Below are 16,004 nucleotides of genomic sequence, written 5' to 3' on the forward strand. Positions count from 1 at the left end.
CGGTTCAGTTGCTCAGTCGTGTCCAACTCTTTGTGACGCCATGGACTGCAGCACGCCAGGCCTCCCTGTCTATCACCAACTCCCGGATTTTACTCAAACTCATGTCTATTGAGTTGGTGATGCCATCCAACCGTCTCATCCACTTCAGCATTCTTGCCGTGAGAACCCCATGGACAGTATCCTACCATACATGTACCACATCTTCTGTATCCATCAGTTTGTCTGCTGACGGACACTGAGGTGGTTTCCATACCTGATTACTGTAGAGAGAGCTGCAGTGAACACGGGTGTGTATCAGTTCAGTCGCTCAGTCACGTCCAACTCTGCGACTCTTTCAGACTCTTTGAACTGAACCTAACTCAACTATTCAGACACTAAAAAAGAATGAAATCCTGCCATCTGTGACAACACGGATGGGCCTAGAGGATATTATGCTAAGTGAAAGAAGTCAGACAAAGACAAATACCATATGATTTCACTTATATATGGAATCTAAAAAACAAAACAAATGTAACAAAACAGAAACAGACTCATAGAGAACAAACAGCTAGCTACCAGAAGGGAGAGGGGTGGGGGTGATTTAAAAAAAAAAGGATGGTAATTAGCCTGCTTATGGCGATCACTTCACAATGAATGTTTATATGAAACCATCACACTGTACGCCTTAAATATATGCAATTTTTGTTAATGATTCCTAATAAAGCTGGTAAGTTTTTTAATCACATAAAACAAAAACAATCTTATGCAAAATTGGAAGACAATGTATCCTATGAGGAGGGTAATCTTTATAAATTCTCGTCAAGCATAAAAATCTATCTTGGCGTATGGGTTTTTTGTTTTATTTTGGTAAAACACACCTAACAAAAATTTTACCATCTTTATCATTTTTAAGTCTACAATTCAGTGGTATTAAATACACTCATAATGTTGTACAGCCATCACTGCCATCCACCTCTGGAACTCTTCATTTTGTAAAACTGAAACTTCAGACCCATTAAACAGTAACTCTCCATTACCTCCTCTCTTCAGCCCCTGGCAACCACCACTGTGCTTTCGCTATATAATTCTGACTACCTGAAGGACTTTACCTAAGTGCAATCAGATAGCGTTTGTGTATCAGGGACTGGCTTAGTTCACTTACAGACAGACTTGTAATAAACTAAAGTTGGTTATAATTAAAACAGGTTTTCCTTTTAAAAGTAATTTGTAGTTCAGACGGCTCTACAATGGCACTGACTAATATAATCACACTAGTCAGTAAAGTGACTTCCAGAACATATGCAACATTATTAAAATAAGGCAAACACAAATCAGAAAATTATTGTGAGTCAATCTTATTTCTTTCAAAGAAATTCTCTCTTCCTTCTGGCTTTCTGGAAGGCATCTCAATAGAGGGGAAGGAAAGTTTTCCAGCCAAGCATTCCAGTTCACTACACAGGACCTCAGGCAAGGAAAATAGCCTTCTTGAACCTGTGCTGTTACTTCAACAGGAAAACATGGAGAAGGAAATGGCAACCCACTCCAGTATTCTTGCCTGGAAAAGTCCATGGACAGAGGAGCCTGGCGGGCTGCGGTCCGTGGGATTACATGACTGAGCTTGTGTGCATGAGGGTGGAGGGAGATGGGTTGGTAGTAATAAAGTGGTAGAACTAAACAAACAAACAAAAAACCAGGAAAACAATACCTGCCACAAAGGGAAGCTGTCAAGGGCAAACAGATAAGTAAGTTAAGTTCCACCACATCAAAAATGCTCACTAGAGGGCTCCCCTCGTGGTCCAGGGGTTAAGAGTCTGCCTGCCAATGCAGGGGACATGAGTTAAATCCCTGGTCCGGGAGGACACCACATTCTGCAGAGCACCTGAGTCCATGCACAAGTGCTGAGCCTGCATCTAAAGCCTGTGCTCCGCCGCAAGAGAAGCCTGAGCACCACACCTAGAGAGCAGCCCCCGCCCACTGCAACTAGAGGAAAGCCCGCGCAAGGCAACAAAGACCCAGCACAGCCAAAAAATCAACACTCCTTAAACAAATGCTCTACAGATGATGGCCCCACTCACCACCCGCTCTGAACCTCTAAACGCTGTTAACCTTGCACAGCGTGCAGGGAATCAGCTCACCACGGACTCCTAATGAACGGCGTTCACACAGAACGCGCTTCAGTACACGGAGTCTGGACCAGCAGGAGTAACTTCAGTTTACACGGTGCCAAGGCGTCTGCTTTAACACCAGCCGTTACTCCTGTTCTCCAACTGCTGCAACAGAGAAAGGCTTAGGGCTTAACACCGACTGATCTAAAACTGAAATGTATCTTTTCCTGAACACATGTCCAACAAAATTTAACTAATTAATATCAAAAAATGCAGAAGAAAAGTTAACCTTTAAACTATAAGGGTACATTTCATAATAAATTTGTCTGAGACATTTCACCAGGAAGCTACAGTCCTAAATACCAAAAGGTCCCCGGTGTTCTACTTTTCCCATGTGACCTACCTCTAAGGGACTTGACTTCAAACTTTCTCTGGGCTCAACTAATCTCTGCCATGCTCAACAATGTAAGAATTTTGGTCAGTCACTGCCATGAGCTGTTACAGCGGACACAGTGCTTTTAAGAGAAATTCTTCAAACATATTTCCACAACAGAAGCAGGGTAAACACCAGGCTGAAAAGCTTGAGTCAGCCCTTTAAGTTATGCAAAATCATCTCAAACTCAACATCTGCTAGCTTGCTCCTGACCTGTTCTTACTCAGAAACAGACTCTTGCCAGTCAATACAGCCTGCCAGGTAAACTTTTTATAAGGTTTCCTCACATAAGAGGCAGTCCCTCCATTCCACGCATTCTAGAATTTATCCTCAAATTAAGCTGGATCATCAGAAAAATCCCCAGACAGTATCAACTATCTGTTTCAACGGAGTGCACTTTAGTGCCATTTCCTTAGCTTTTATCCAGAATTCCACAAAAAGACAAGAGTTTTGAAATGTAACACTGTATTTGATATTGACAGTTTCTACTGCATTTCTTTGTGTCCTATGTAATAAAGCTCTAAGTGAAAAACAATTCTCTTAAAAGAATAACATTCCCCTTAAAATAGCATAGCTTCTTCTGGGAACTAAATGCAGTAGTTCCCTTTGCAGTTTCAGTTAACTGCATCAGCCCCGGTTCCAAATACTGCACAGAAAATTTTACAAACAAAATTCATTAATTTTACACCGCACACCATTCTGACTAGTGTGAAGAAATATGGCGGGGTCTTGAGACCAGCATGTCCAGACCATGTGAGGTACTCACCCATGACTACAGGAGAACACCCAGCGGCTGGTGGCAGCCAGCACCACCTGAGAATCCTGGCGCATACTCCCACGGACAGGGAGGAGCTGCCCAGCTCCACTTTGCCTTGGCTGTGCCTCTGAACCAAGCTCACTGCTCAGCACTCAGACGACTGTACGGACCCTACAGACGACACACCTGTGATCTACTGCTCCCTCTGTGGAAATGCACAGTCTTCCTATTCTGATTTCATTACAACTTACTTACTTCCATTCTGTTCTAATTACAAGCCACATTAAATGATACATGGTGTAAAATTTTAAAAAATTAACTCCTATTAAAAAAAGTAATTCTTCTTCCCACCCAGTAGGAACTCACTGCCAATTTATTCACTAACAAAAAAGACATTTTTACCTAACCTGGACTCTTCCTTTTCCTGGTTATTTATTTCTGTCCACCCTGCAAGGACCAATTTCTCTTTTTTTTGGCCATGCTACATGGCTTGCAGGATCTCAGTTCCCTGACCAGGGACTGAACCGGGCCCTCAGGAGCGAAAGCACCAAGTCCTCACCACTGGACCACGAGGGAACTCCCTGCAATGACCAATTTAAGTCTCTCTACTTTTCCACAGTATCTTCACTGACTACTTAAGTATCATTGAAAGCTGAACATGTATATCATTTAACCTGTGCCACACAGTTTAACACTTATATATACACTATCTTGTACCAATGATTTTATAGTTTATTATCATTAGTCTGACCTGATTACAAACTATTTGAGCTAGTCCCTTGGTCCTAGACTTATGTCAAGTAAGAACTAAAAACGTACACGAATATTTGACATCAAAATCAAACGTCACTGTCTCTGTGATGAAGACTCAAAGGATTACAATGTATAACCCAACAACCTTGCTGGGAAGAAAGGACACAAGAAAGGAGACAATAAAATGAAACTTATTAACAGATTCAGAGGGATTTGTAAAAGTTATCAGCATATTTTGAGGCTACCTCACTTTAAAAGGTTAAAAGAAATAAAGAAAATGAGTAGTCATTTAATGGAAGAGAGTAGGAATACAGGCGAACCACATACACAGGACAGCAACAAGAACATTTGTGGTGCCAGCCTGTGATGGAGGAAACTGCGGAGGAGGGATGGCAAGAGTAAGACCTCAACCATCATCTAATGTTCACGAGGGTCTTCACCAATGTCTGAATCACAGAATTTTAGATCCGAAAGGGTCAGGGTTAGTCCATCCATCTCATACAAAGAATATGGGACTTAGCAAATTTAGATGACTCGCCCAGGCACAAATAAATTATATAGAAATGATATTAGAAAGTAGACATTCTGATAAGAAACATTATTACTAAATTCAGAAACATATGATTACAATTTCTGAAGTATAATGAATGAAAAATAAGTAATATATGAATGACTTATTTGCCATCTGCCTCTTTTAGGAAAATCTGCATGCCTAAAACATATACACATCCCCACACCCATCACACCACTCCCAATACCACCACCATGCCACAAAGAAAATGACAATAATGTCTTGGTTACCATATGCCTCATCCTGTCAGATTAAAGAAAAGCAGCTGATTAAAGGCATACCTATTCTCATGAGACTAATGTGATGCTAATTACACATGACAAGTTGTCATACTTGATAATAAGCCATGTGGAAAACCTAAACCAGTAAAAAGTCTACTGCTGTCAGGATACAAAAGGCTATTTCTTCAGCTAACCAATGACATAGACAGATTCACTGATTTTCTTTTAATCAACCCCCAGTCCACCCTGACTTTCAAAAGCACATCGTTTAATCAACCCCCACTCCACCCTGACTTTCAAAAACACAGAGCTACACACAGGACCAATGCAGCATAAATCCTGCACTATAAATCCAGAAAAATATTTCAAAGACAAACAAACTTTATCACACTTAAATCCCACCCACCTAAATGTCAAAGAAAAGGTCAGGTGAGTCAGCAACCATCATATTCCAGCCCCAAAATGCACTCAAATGAGTATCAGATCAACAAGCTTAGAACAGTTGTAGGTATGGCCTAGACCTCTGAGAGCAAGAATGTTTTCTAAATCTATGGTTCCCCAAACTGGGGCACATTAGAAGTACCAAGAGAATAATAAACAATAATGAAGCAATAATTAAAAATACAGGTTCCCAGGCCCCACGGAGCACCTGGTCCAGCAGGTGTGGGGCAGTGCTCCAAGATTGTTGTTTTGATAAGAATGCAGACATTCAGACTAGACAAGAAAGTCCAGTGAGCACCCACTCAAAGTCCGGGTTCATAGTAGTCAGGATTAAACATCTCCTGTTCCTCATAGAAAGACGGAGAAGAAACTTACACAGCGCACATCCCCAGGAATAGGGAACTGTGAACCAGAACCTGGGATCAGATTACAAGACTGGCCTGAAAGCTGACCTGAGATACTCCCCAAACTGACCTATGGAGTCAATGCAATTCCATCAAAATTCCAACTGCCTCTGGAAATGGACAAGACAGTCCTGAAATTCAAACAGAACTGCAAAAGACAGAACATGGTCAAAGCAATTTTGAAAAAGAACAAGGCTGAAGGACTACTCATACTTCACAATTTCAAAACTTACTACAAAGCTGTAAGTAGTCAACATAACGTGGTAATGGTGTAAGAACTGACATACAAACAAGTGGAATCTGAGAGCCAGAAATAAACCCATATTTAAGGTCAACTGATTTTTGATAAGGGTAAAAAGATATTCAATGAAGAAAAATATAGCCTTTACCACAAATGGCACTGGAATAACTTGATATTCTCACATAAAAGCATGAATCTGGATCTCCACACTTCACATAAGAAAATTAATTCAACAAACAACAAGGTCCTACTGTACAGCACAGGTAACTATACCCAATCTCTTGGGATAAATCATAACGGAAAAGAATATAAAAAAATAACGCATGTATGTGTAACTAGCTCACTTTGCTATACAGCAGAAATTAGCACAACACTGTCAATCAACTAACTTCAATTTTTAAAATGTTTTAAAATTCCTAAATGGTAATAAAAAAATTAATTCAAAATGGATCAAAGATCTAAATTTAAGAGCTAAAAAGTGTAAAGCTGTTAGAAGTAAACAGGTGAAAATTTGTGTGACCCTGGATTAGGCAACTGGTTCTTAGATATAACACCAAAAAGCTAGAAATCAAAGAAAACATAAACAAGATTCCATAAAAACTTAAAACTTCTGTATGTCCAAGAAAAGACAAAGCACAGAATGGAAGACACTATCTGGAACTATCTCTCTCTCTCTCTCTTATAAGGGTCTGCTATAAAGAAGTCTTACAATTTAACAACAGAAAGACAAATAACCCAATTTTAAAATGGACAAAGTATGTGAATAATATTTCTCCAGTTATACAAATGGTCAGTGAGCACATGGAAAGATGTTCTGCATCATTAGACATTAGAGAAATGCAAATTAAAACCACAATGATGGAGAAGGAAATGGCAACCCACTCCAGTATTCTTGCCTGGAGAAGTCCATGGACAGAGGAGCCTGGCGGGCTGCAGTCCATGGGGTTACATGACTGAGCGTGTGTGCACGAGGGTGGAGGGAGATGGGTTGGTAGCAGTAAAGTGGGAGAACTAAAACAAAACAAAACAAAACAAAAAACCACAATGAGCTACCACTGCACACCACCAGGATAGCTACAAGCAAAAAAAATACAGACAATAGGGACTGCTCTAGCAGTCCAGTATTCAGGGCTCTGAGCTCCCAATGAAGGGGGCGTGGGTTCAATCCTGGATCAGGGAACTAGATGCCACATGCCACAACTAAGAGTTCACATGTCTCAACTAAGAATTCACATGCCTCAACTCCTGCACATGGCCAACTAGGGCCCTGTGCTGCCAGATAAGTAAAGAATATTTAAAAATAAGGACAACAGCAAATTTGGCAAAGAAGCAGAGAAACTGGAACACTCATATACTGCTGGTGGGAACAGTACAGCCACTTTAGAGGACAGCTCAGTAGTTTCTTACAAAGCTAAACATACTCTTTACCATAAGATCTAGCAATCACGCTCCTTTATATTACCCAAATGAGTTTAAAACTTATATTTATACAAAAGCTGCACAGAATGTTTATCAGAGTTTTATATGTAACTGCCAAAACTTGGAAGTAACCAAGATGTTCTTCAATAGGTGAATGGATAAACAAACTGTGGTACATCCATACAATGAAATATTACTCAGCAATAAAAAGAAATGAGCTACCGCAAGGAGATACCACTTCTGACTCATTAGGAAAACTGCGACAAAAGGGCAGAAAACAGTGATGATGAGGGTGTGGAGAAATCAGAACCCCTGTGCACTGCTGACTGGGCTGTAAAATCATGCAGCAACTGGGGAAGAAAGGGTGGCATGTTCTCAAAACATTTAAACATAGGATGACCCAGCCATTTCACACCTGGGTATATGCCCAGAAGAATGGCAAGCTGACACTCAGACCATTCATACTTGAATTTGTATCACTGCGTTATTCACCACCGTCAAAAGGTAGAGATAACCCAATGTCTACCAGCCAGATGAATGGGTAAACAAAACAAGATTTCTACACACAAGGGAACATGTGTTAGTCACTCAGTCGTGCCCGACTCTTTGCGACCCCATGAACTGCAGCCCACCAGGCTCCTCTGTCCATGAGATTTTCCAGGCAAGGATACTGGAGTGGGTTGCCATTTCCTTCTCCAGGGGATCTTCCCAACCCAGGGATCGAATCCAGGTCTCCTGCACTGCAGGCAGATTCTTTACCAACTGAGCTACAAGGGAAACCCCATGAGTCAGCCTTAAAAAGGAGTAAAAGTCTGAAATACGCTGCAATACAGGTGACCCTTACAGACACGACGCTAAGCAAAACAAGCTGGACACAAAAGGACAGATACTATGTGATTTCACTCCAATGAGACTCAGAGACAGAAAGGAGAACAGTGTTTGCTTAGAGAGGGAGGGGTGAGTAGAATGGGGGATTAGTGTTTAACAGCTGAATGAATATCCAGCCAGCACCACAATGACATGCATTTGACAGTCCCATTACTAATTAACAGACACCTACTATTACTAATTAACAGAACCTACTCTCCTTCCTAACCTAAGACATGTCTTACTGAATCCCTATTAATGACCACAATATCAAGCTGCTCTGTATTAATACAAGCAAAGCTGAACATAACAAGCTGTTACTTGGGGTCACATACACAAGGCAGCAGGACTTCTGCTAGTCAGAATACACAACGTTGAACATAATCAACACAAACTAATGGAGTCCAGACAAGCTGCCAACTTCTGGAAAAGCACAGAGTTAACTATTTAAGGAGAAGTTATGTGCCGAGCAAATGACTCATTGAGGAAAAAATGAAAGACATTTCATGTGACAGAAATCTTGAGTAATGAATAGGGCCACCTTCTTTAGCCTCTTCTTCTCACACCTATTGCTTCATGAACTTGAAACCAAACCCTAACCACACAGCACCAATGCACAGTGGAGGCTCTATTTATAACTGCACAGCATAGAAGGGAGCTCTACCTCAGGCTTTAGACAATAAACTGGAGAGCAAAGCCGCAGAGACAGCAATTAGAGCCCAAGTTTTCCTCCTAAGAGGTCAGCATATACATTTGTATTCACATACGAATACTGTGTACTTGGGCTTAAGGAAACAATGTAAGGGTAACAAACAAATTTCAAAAACAAAACAAAAACACCAAAGCAGGTAACCTTCTCAGATCCTACAGTATTTGGGTAGGAAAAAAATGCTATGCTCAAGCAGAAGGAAAAAAATTAATTAATACAGGCTTATATAAATGCGTACGGTTTTTACAAACTTAATAAATCACAGGGCTTGAAAAGGCCTGGTTTTTGTGGACCATGAAGTTTGTTACAGTTTAAAAATATCGTAAGTAAGTGGAATCTGGGTAGGTGGGAACATAGGTATGTATTTGGGTAACCAACTCATCTAGTTTGCCCAGGACTTCCCCAGTTTTACTCAATCCTGGGCCAACTGGACAGTTGGTCACCCTACTGTGCATGCAGGGGAGATACACTAATGAGGACAGGAATCTAGGCTGCAATAATAAAGCCAGTGACTTCAGCAACTTAACCCAAAGGTGCATCTCTCCTGTGTGCTCCATGTCTAAGCTGGAGACGGGAGGCAAGAGGACTGTGTCCTACAGTGACTCAGCCACCCTGCCTGAGGGCGGCGGTGCTGTCCTGTGACAGCGCCCTCAGGAACACTGCTCCCCCTCGAATCAGCCTACACACACTGCAGGCAAGGGAGACACAGTGAGGAGAAGGCACACTGGCTCTTAAATGCCACAGCCTGGAAGGGACACAAGCTCCAGCACCTGAGTTTCACTGGCTAAGACCAGTCTCATGACCCTGCTTAGATGCAATTTCCTTCATGCCTCAGACAGAAAGAGAAACAGGTTTGGGGAATCATCAGGAACCACTGTCACAGGAATCCAGAAAAACATCCACAAAGCCTGTGACTGTGTGGATTACAACAAACTGGAAAATTCTGAAAGAGATGGGAATACCAGACCACCTTACCTGCCTCCTGAGAAATCTGTATGTAGGTCAAGAAACAACAGTTAGAACTGGACATGCAACAACAGAAGGGTTCAAAATTGGGAAAGGAGTATGACAATGCTGAATATTGTCACCTGCTTATGCAGAGTACATCATGCGAAATCCTGGGCTGGATAAATCACAAGCTGGAATCAAGATTGCTGCGAGAAATATCTACAACCTCAGATATGCAGATAACACCACCACCCTAATGGCAAAAAGTACAGAGGAAATAAAGTCTCTTGATGAGGATGAAAGAGGAGAATGAAAAAACTGGCTTAAAACTCAACACTGAAAAAACCAAGATCATGGCATCTGGTCCCACCACTTCATGGCAAATAGATGGGGAAAAGTGGAAACAGTGACAGACTTTATCTTCTTGGGCTCCAAAATCACTTCGGACGGTGCTGCAGTCATGAAATTAAAGATGCTTGCTCCTTGGAAGGAAAGCTATGACAAACCTAGACAGCGTATTAAAAACCAGAAACATCACTTTACCAACAACGTTTTGCAGAGTCAAAGCTATGGTTTTTCCAGTAGTCATGTATGGATGTGAAAGTTAAACCATAAAGAAGGCTGAGTGCTTAAGAATGGATGCTTTTGAACTGTGGTGCTGAAGAAGACTCTTGAGAATCCCTTGGATCAAACCAGTGAATACTAAAGGAAATCAACCCTGAATATTCATTGGAAGGACTGATGCTGAAGCTCCAATACTTTGGCCACCTGATGCAAAGAGCCGACTCACTGGAAAAGACCGTGACACTGGGAAAGACTGAGGGAATGAGGAGAAGATGGGTTAACAGAGGATGAGATGGTTGGATGGCATCACTGACTCAACAGACATGAGTTCGAGAAACTCTGGGAGGTAGTGAAGGACAGGAAAGCCTGGCGTGCTGAAGTCCATGGGCTTGCAGAGAGTCAGACATGACTTAGCAACTGAACAACAACAACTGTCATAGGGGCAACTCAGCTCGAGTGAAAAAACTAATCGGAGTAAGCATGGCTCACTGACAGTCTAAAGCAACAGTAGCCAGGAGATACAACAGGTAGTGGGGTCTTCTGTAGGACAGACTGAGGGAAAAAGAGCACCTGTGGGTTCCTGATGTGAGAGGTAATGTAAGGAAGTGCAGCTTGCTTGTGGCCTTCAAATTACATGATGGAGAACATAGGAAATGAAGGAGAAAAATCAGAGGACATTTCCTTCAAATCCTGAAGCAGGATTTAAAGGAAAATGGGAAAATCATCATGAAACTGGAACAGTTAATAATAGTAGACAAAGAAAGAGGGAAAGAAAGAGGAAGGAAGCAGAGATGAGAGGTAAAGGATGATTCCAATGCTTCAAGCCTGGAGAGCAGGTGGTTAAGGCTCCGCATTTCCAATGCAGGAGGTGTGGGTTCAATTCCTGGTCAGGGAACTGAGATCCCACCCGCCACATAGCCTGGTCAAAAGGAAGGAAGCAATTATCTGAAAAAAGACCAATTAGTCTGTCTGGGACTTACTCACTTGGCTGAATCTGAGGTGCTGAGGTCAACACTGCAGAATTACTATCCCCGTTATGCTAATTGAGATTCTATTGACAACTCCCTTAATCGGGTGTTACATGAAACAATAGATGGATTTCACTGCATGTAAACTGGAAGGGTAGGTGGCTGGAGGGTGGTGGCCTCCAGGAGCCCCAGTGTCCCTGTGTGTGCCGAGCACGACAAACTGAAGGCTAACTTGCTCTGATCGAGCCCTCTCCACAACGGGCAACGAAAATAACTAGGCAGGTGCAGTAACCACATGACTGCTCACTCCTTTTTGGTTCTGCAGTTTGACTCTGGACAATTTACAAAGGTAAATAACCGTTAGAGGTGGGGGGAAGCAACATCAGAACTGCTCTTCACTACCCTCTCCACAAATCATGTGCAGAGTTACCAGACCCACCGCAGGTTGAGTACATGCAGATAGATGGTAGACGCCACCCAGCACACGTGTACAAGGCGTGTGCCTGCCAAGAGTCAGTTATCATTTTCCCAGCCTATTTATTATATTGGGAATACTGGGACTTCCTGGCAGTCGAGTGCTTAAGATTCTGCACTTTCAATTTGGGGTGGTGGGGGCAGGTAGATCCAATATAACCAGTAAACAGTATAACCAGTAAAGTTATACTGGTCACTGAAGTGGTGCAATTGGCTTAAAATTACAGATATCACTGAAGTATGATACGTAGTGAGACTTGCTGAAAGTGAAATTACATGTTTTGTGAAGCTGCTTTTAAAAATACCACCTCAATTTAGGTGTGAAAGAAACAACTGTAAAAGATTAGAGGGAAAAAAAATCATAAAAATCTAGAATGCCTCTTCAATGAAACTACAAGTGCTTTTATGTGCTTACTCCACTTTAAGCATAAATTTAAAAGTGCACATAACAGATATGGAAGTATAGTTTATGGGAGAAAGAGGACATGGAATTCCAATCAACAGATTCATATTCAGAAAGAAAAATGCCTTGACCATACACCAAAATTACTAAGTAAATGTACATTTATTAACATTTTTATTAAAATTTCTTATAACAACCTCTTTGTTTAGAATTTCTTCTTGCCTTGACTTCTTCAGTAAAAGCCCTACTACCAGTGTTAGTGACCTAGATAAAAGGGGTCCTATAGTAAACCAAAAACTGTATAGCAATCTATCAATGTTTAAAAAGATGAAAACATTTAGACATGTAATAATGGAGATACAATACAGAAACGTGATAAAATGGTGGGGGAAAAAAAATCACCATAATCACTGTAATCAGTTATTACAACTATTTGAAAACTATGTAGTAGTGCTCAGTTGCTCAGTTGTGTCCACTCTTTGTGGTCCCATGGACTGAAGCCTGCCAGGTTCTTCTGTTCATGGGATTCTCCAGGCAAGAACACTGGAGTGGGTTGTCATTTCCCTCTCCAGGGGATCTTCCTGACCCACGGATGGAACCCGTGCCTCTTGAGTCTCCTGCATTGGCAGGCAGATTCTTCACTACTAGTGCCACCTGGGAAGCTCTTGAAAACTATGTGAATACTGAGTAATATCAGAAGACAACAGAAAGTAAAATAGTTGCTGAGTTTGGTGAAATAATAAATTAATATATGGTATATTATTTAAATATTTAAATAATAAATTAAACTTTAGTAGGAAAAAAAAATTTCTTTTATGGTGTCTTTGAAGCTATTTTGATGTAATTTTGTGTAAACAGCTACTGAGCTCAGGGAATTCAAAATATGATTCAATGTTTAAAAACACAACACACCCACGAGTTATATGTCAGCATTTACGAGCTCTGTTAAGACATCTCTGGTCATCCCTATAGTTGGAATGGCTACGGGAGCCCGTCTTTTCTAAATCTAGACAGGATACCTTCTTGAGCTAAAATAGCAGCAGATAAGAACTACCTCCATGGCTACAGTAAAATCTGTGATGAAAATATTTAAGAAGATGATGTTACATATTAATAAAGAAGACTAATTCAGACTCTAGTAACTGTTTTAAGCTTCGTCTGGCAAATTAAAATATACATAACTACACAATACAAAGAACTGTGCTAAAAACTCTCTGAGAGGTTAATCCACTGTTTAAATCTAATATCCTTACTACTATATAAAGAACAGATAAATAAGAACCTACTGTACAGCACAGAGAACTATAGTCAGTATTTCGTAACAACCTAGAGGATGAAAGAATCTGGAAAAGAACATGTATCTATCACTGAACCACTGCTGCAAACCTGAAACTAATACAGCATTGTAAATAAATTATACTTCAACTAAAAAACCTTAATATTCTTGAAAAAAAAACAGAATTCAAAGAACTTGTTATAAGCTTTAAAAATAATTATTTAATTCTAATCTATATCCTATTAAGTACAAAATCTCTAAAGGCAGATGTATTTCTATTTATTTACATGTATTTAGTACATCTTTTACCTCTACCAATGGCAATCATTTAAAATATTGAGCTCCTGGGCCTCCCCTGATGGTCCAGGGGTTAAGAATCCATGCTTCCACTGCAAGGGGCACAGGTTCAATCTCTGGTTAGGGAACTAAGATCTCTTAACCCATGTGGTGCAACCAAAAAAAAAAAAAAATCAAGTTCTAAAAAAAAATTAAAAGTCACGCTTCTGGGAATGGATCAGGTGTTGAGAAGGGACAGAGCGAAGGGTGAATCTTCAAGAGCTGATAGCATTCTTCATTCTCACAGCCATGGCTATACAGTGCTCAGACACACATTTTGGCACACATTAATTATTACTACTTAATTCAACCACAAGCTGAAGACGATACCTTGGGGTGAGGGAGGATGCTGCTCCTGCAGCTTCTCCTGAGAGAGGAGTCCCAAGTAGCTGAGAACCACGTACTTCGTTTCATAGTGAAATCCTAGAGGCACGGTAGTTGAGGACGCCATGGGGGTGGCCGGCAGAGCTCCGAAAATGTGTACTTACAGAGGTACAAAACCTAAAACAGGAAAGTATTTTTTTAGTGTACAGTTCATTACACGCCGGGACACCCCGGGTGGCCCGTGGTTGGGAATCCACCTGGCTAATGCAGGGGACTTGGCTCCATTCCTGGTCGGGGGAACTAAAACGCCACACGCCCCGGGGCAACCGAGCTCTCACAACACAACTAGAGTCCAACTAGAGAGTCCGTGCGCTATACAGGACTATTCTGAGGGCCACAACTAAGACTTGATGCAGTCAAATAAATAGATAGTTTTTTTAAAAAAGTTCGTTACATGCCAACACATTCTCCCATTAACTCCAACCATACAACTAAATACCAAAATAAATATTTCTCAGACTTATCCTCTCGGTAACCTTTAAAAAACATAACCTCAGTTTACTTCCAGTAGGAATGCATGTATTCAGATTTCAGGTCAAAAGCACATTTCCCTTTCTATCTCCCCCAGTCACCCTCCTTTCACCTGTGTGGCAAGAACAGGCGCTCTGCCCTCTTCACGCTGCACCATGCCTCCGGCCAGCACGTTCTCATTCTTCCCCTATTAAAGCCTTCACACTCCAGCAGGGCCCAAGGTGCACAGCCGCGGCTAACATCTCCCATCGCCTCCGCAGCTTCGTGCGCCATACGACTGGTCTGAGCCCGAGCAGCGAGAGAAGCAGCTGTGTGCAGTAGGGTCCTCTGGACCTGAACTATGACGATGGCAGACACCTCTCCGGGGGGCAGCACAAGACAGGAGACCTGGGCCCGACTGACGCTGTGGAGCAGAGCCGCTCTGCCCGCCTGCACCGCTTGCCTCTGAACTGCTCCTCAAGTCAACCTTATTCTGAATCTCTTCAGAAGGTACTTTAACTTGTACCCTAGTCAATGCGAGTCCAACTCCACTTCTCCACTTGGACCCAACAGCTGTTTTACCTACCATGTACCCCTGTTTTAAAGACCTACTCTTTTGGCAACTTCCAAATATACCACGCAGAATTACATATACTATGCTCACCAGACTGCAAGTTACAGGCTCGGGATTTACTTATATCATAATCAGTTTGTATCTTTTGACTCCTACTATGTATCTTAAGGACTTCCCTGGTGGCTCAGACAGTAAAGTGTCTGTCTACAGTGCGGGAGACCTGGGTTCAATCCCTGAGTTGGGAAGATCCCCTGGAGAAGGAAATGGCAGCCCACTCCAGTACTCTTGCCTGGAAAATCCCATGGACGCAGGAGCCTGGTGGGCTACAGTCCATGGGGTCGCAAAGAGTCGGACACGACTGAGCGACTCCACCACATGTATCTTAATAGTCATTGCAAACCAAAGTGTTTTATTAAGGTTTCCAAATAATTGTTTTCTACTTAAAGCAATGCTACAGACTGTTTTAAGATTTTAAGAAATATCTGATAAAAGAAAAACATTCAGATAACCAATAATAGGAAAAAGAGACAGGGAATGTTGACAAAATTTAAGATCTGTACTAAACAAACTAAGATAAATGAATAAACAATGAAGAAAGTATGGAGAATTTGAAATACACAGAATAAAAGAGTGACTATATAAAGAGATTAAAAAGAATGAACATAAAAGTCTGGTTTCAAGGGGAGAATGGAGTCTGAGAACAGAGACAAAGGGTCTGACAATTCTT

The 16,004-nt window shown here is 41.5% G+C and overlaps 1 protein-coding gene across 3 annotated transcripts in view; it reads right to left on the reverse strand.

The window, feature by feature from the left end:
- The window catches only part of BCL2L13 (BCL2 like 13), a 49,736-nt gene that overhangs the window by 26,956 nt on the left and 6,776 nt on the right, over positions 1-16,004 (reverse strand). For all 3 annotated transcript variants that reach the window (XM_043439769.1, XM_043439770.1, XM_043439772.1), the window contains exon 2: positions 14,200-14,370. In XM_043439769.1, the coding sequence (XP_043295704.1) occupies positions 14,200-14,320 (121 nt within the window). In that variant the 5' untranslated portion in view covers positions 14,321-14,370. The remainder of the gene's footprint in view (positions 1-14,199; positions 14,371-16,004) is intronic.

This window comes from Cervus canadensis, chromosome 21, assembly GCF_019320065.1.
Source record: "Cervus canadensis isolate Bull #8, Minnesota chromosome 21, ASM1932006v1, whole genome shotgun sequence".
NCBI classification, from domain to species: Eukaryota; Metazoa; Chordata; class Mammalia; order Artiodactyla; family Cervidae; genus Cervus; species Cervus canadensis.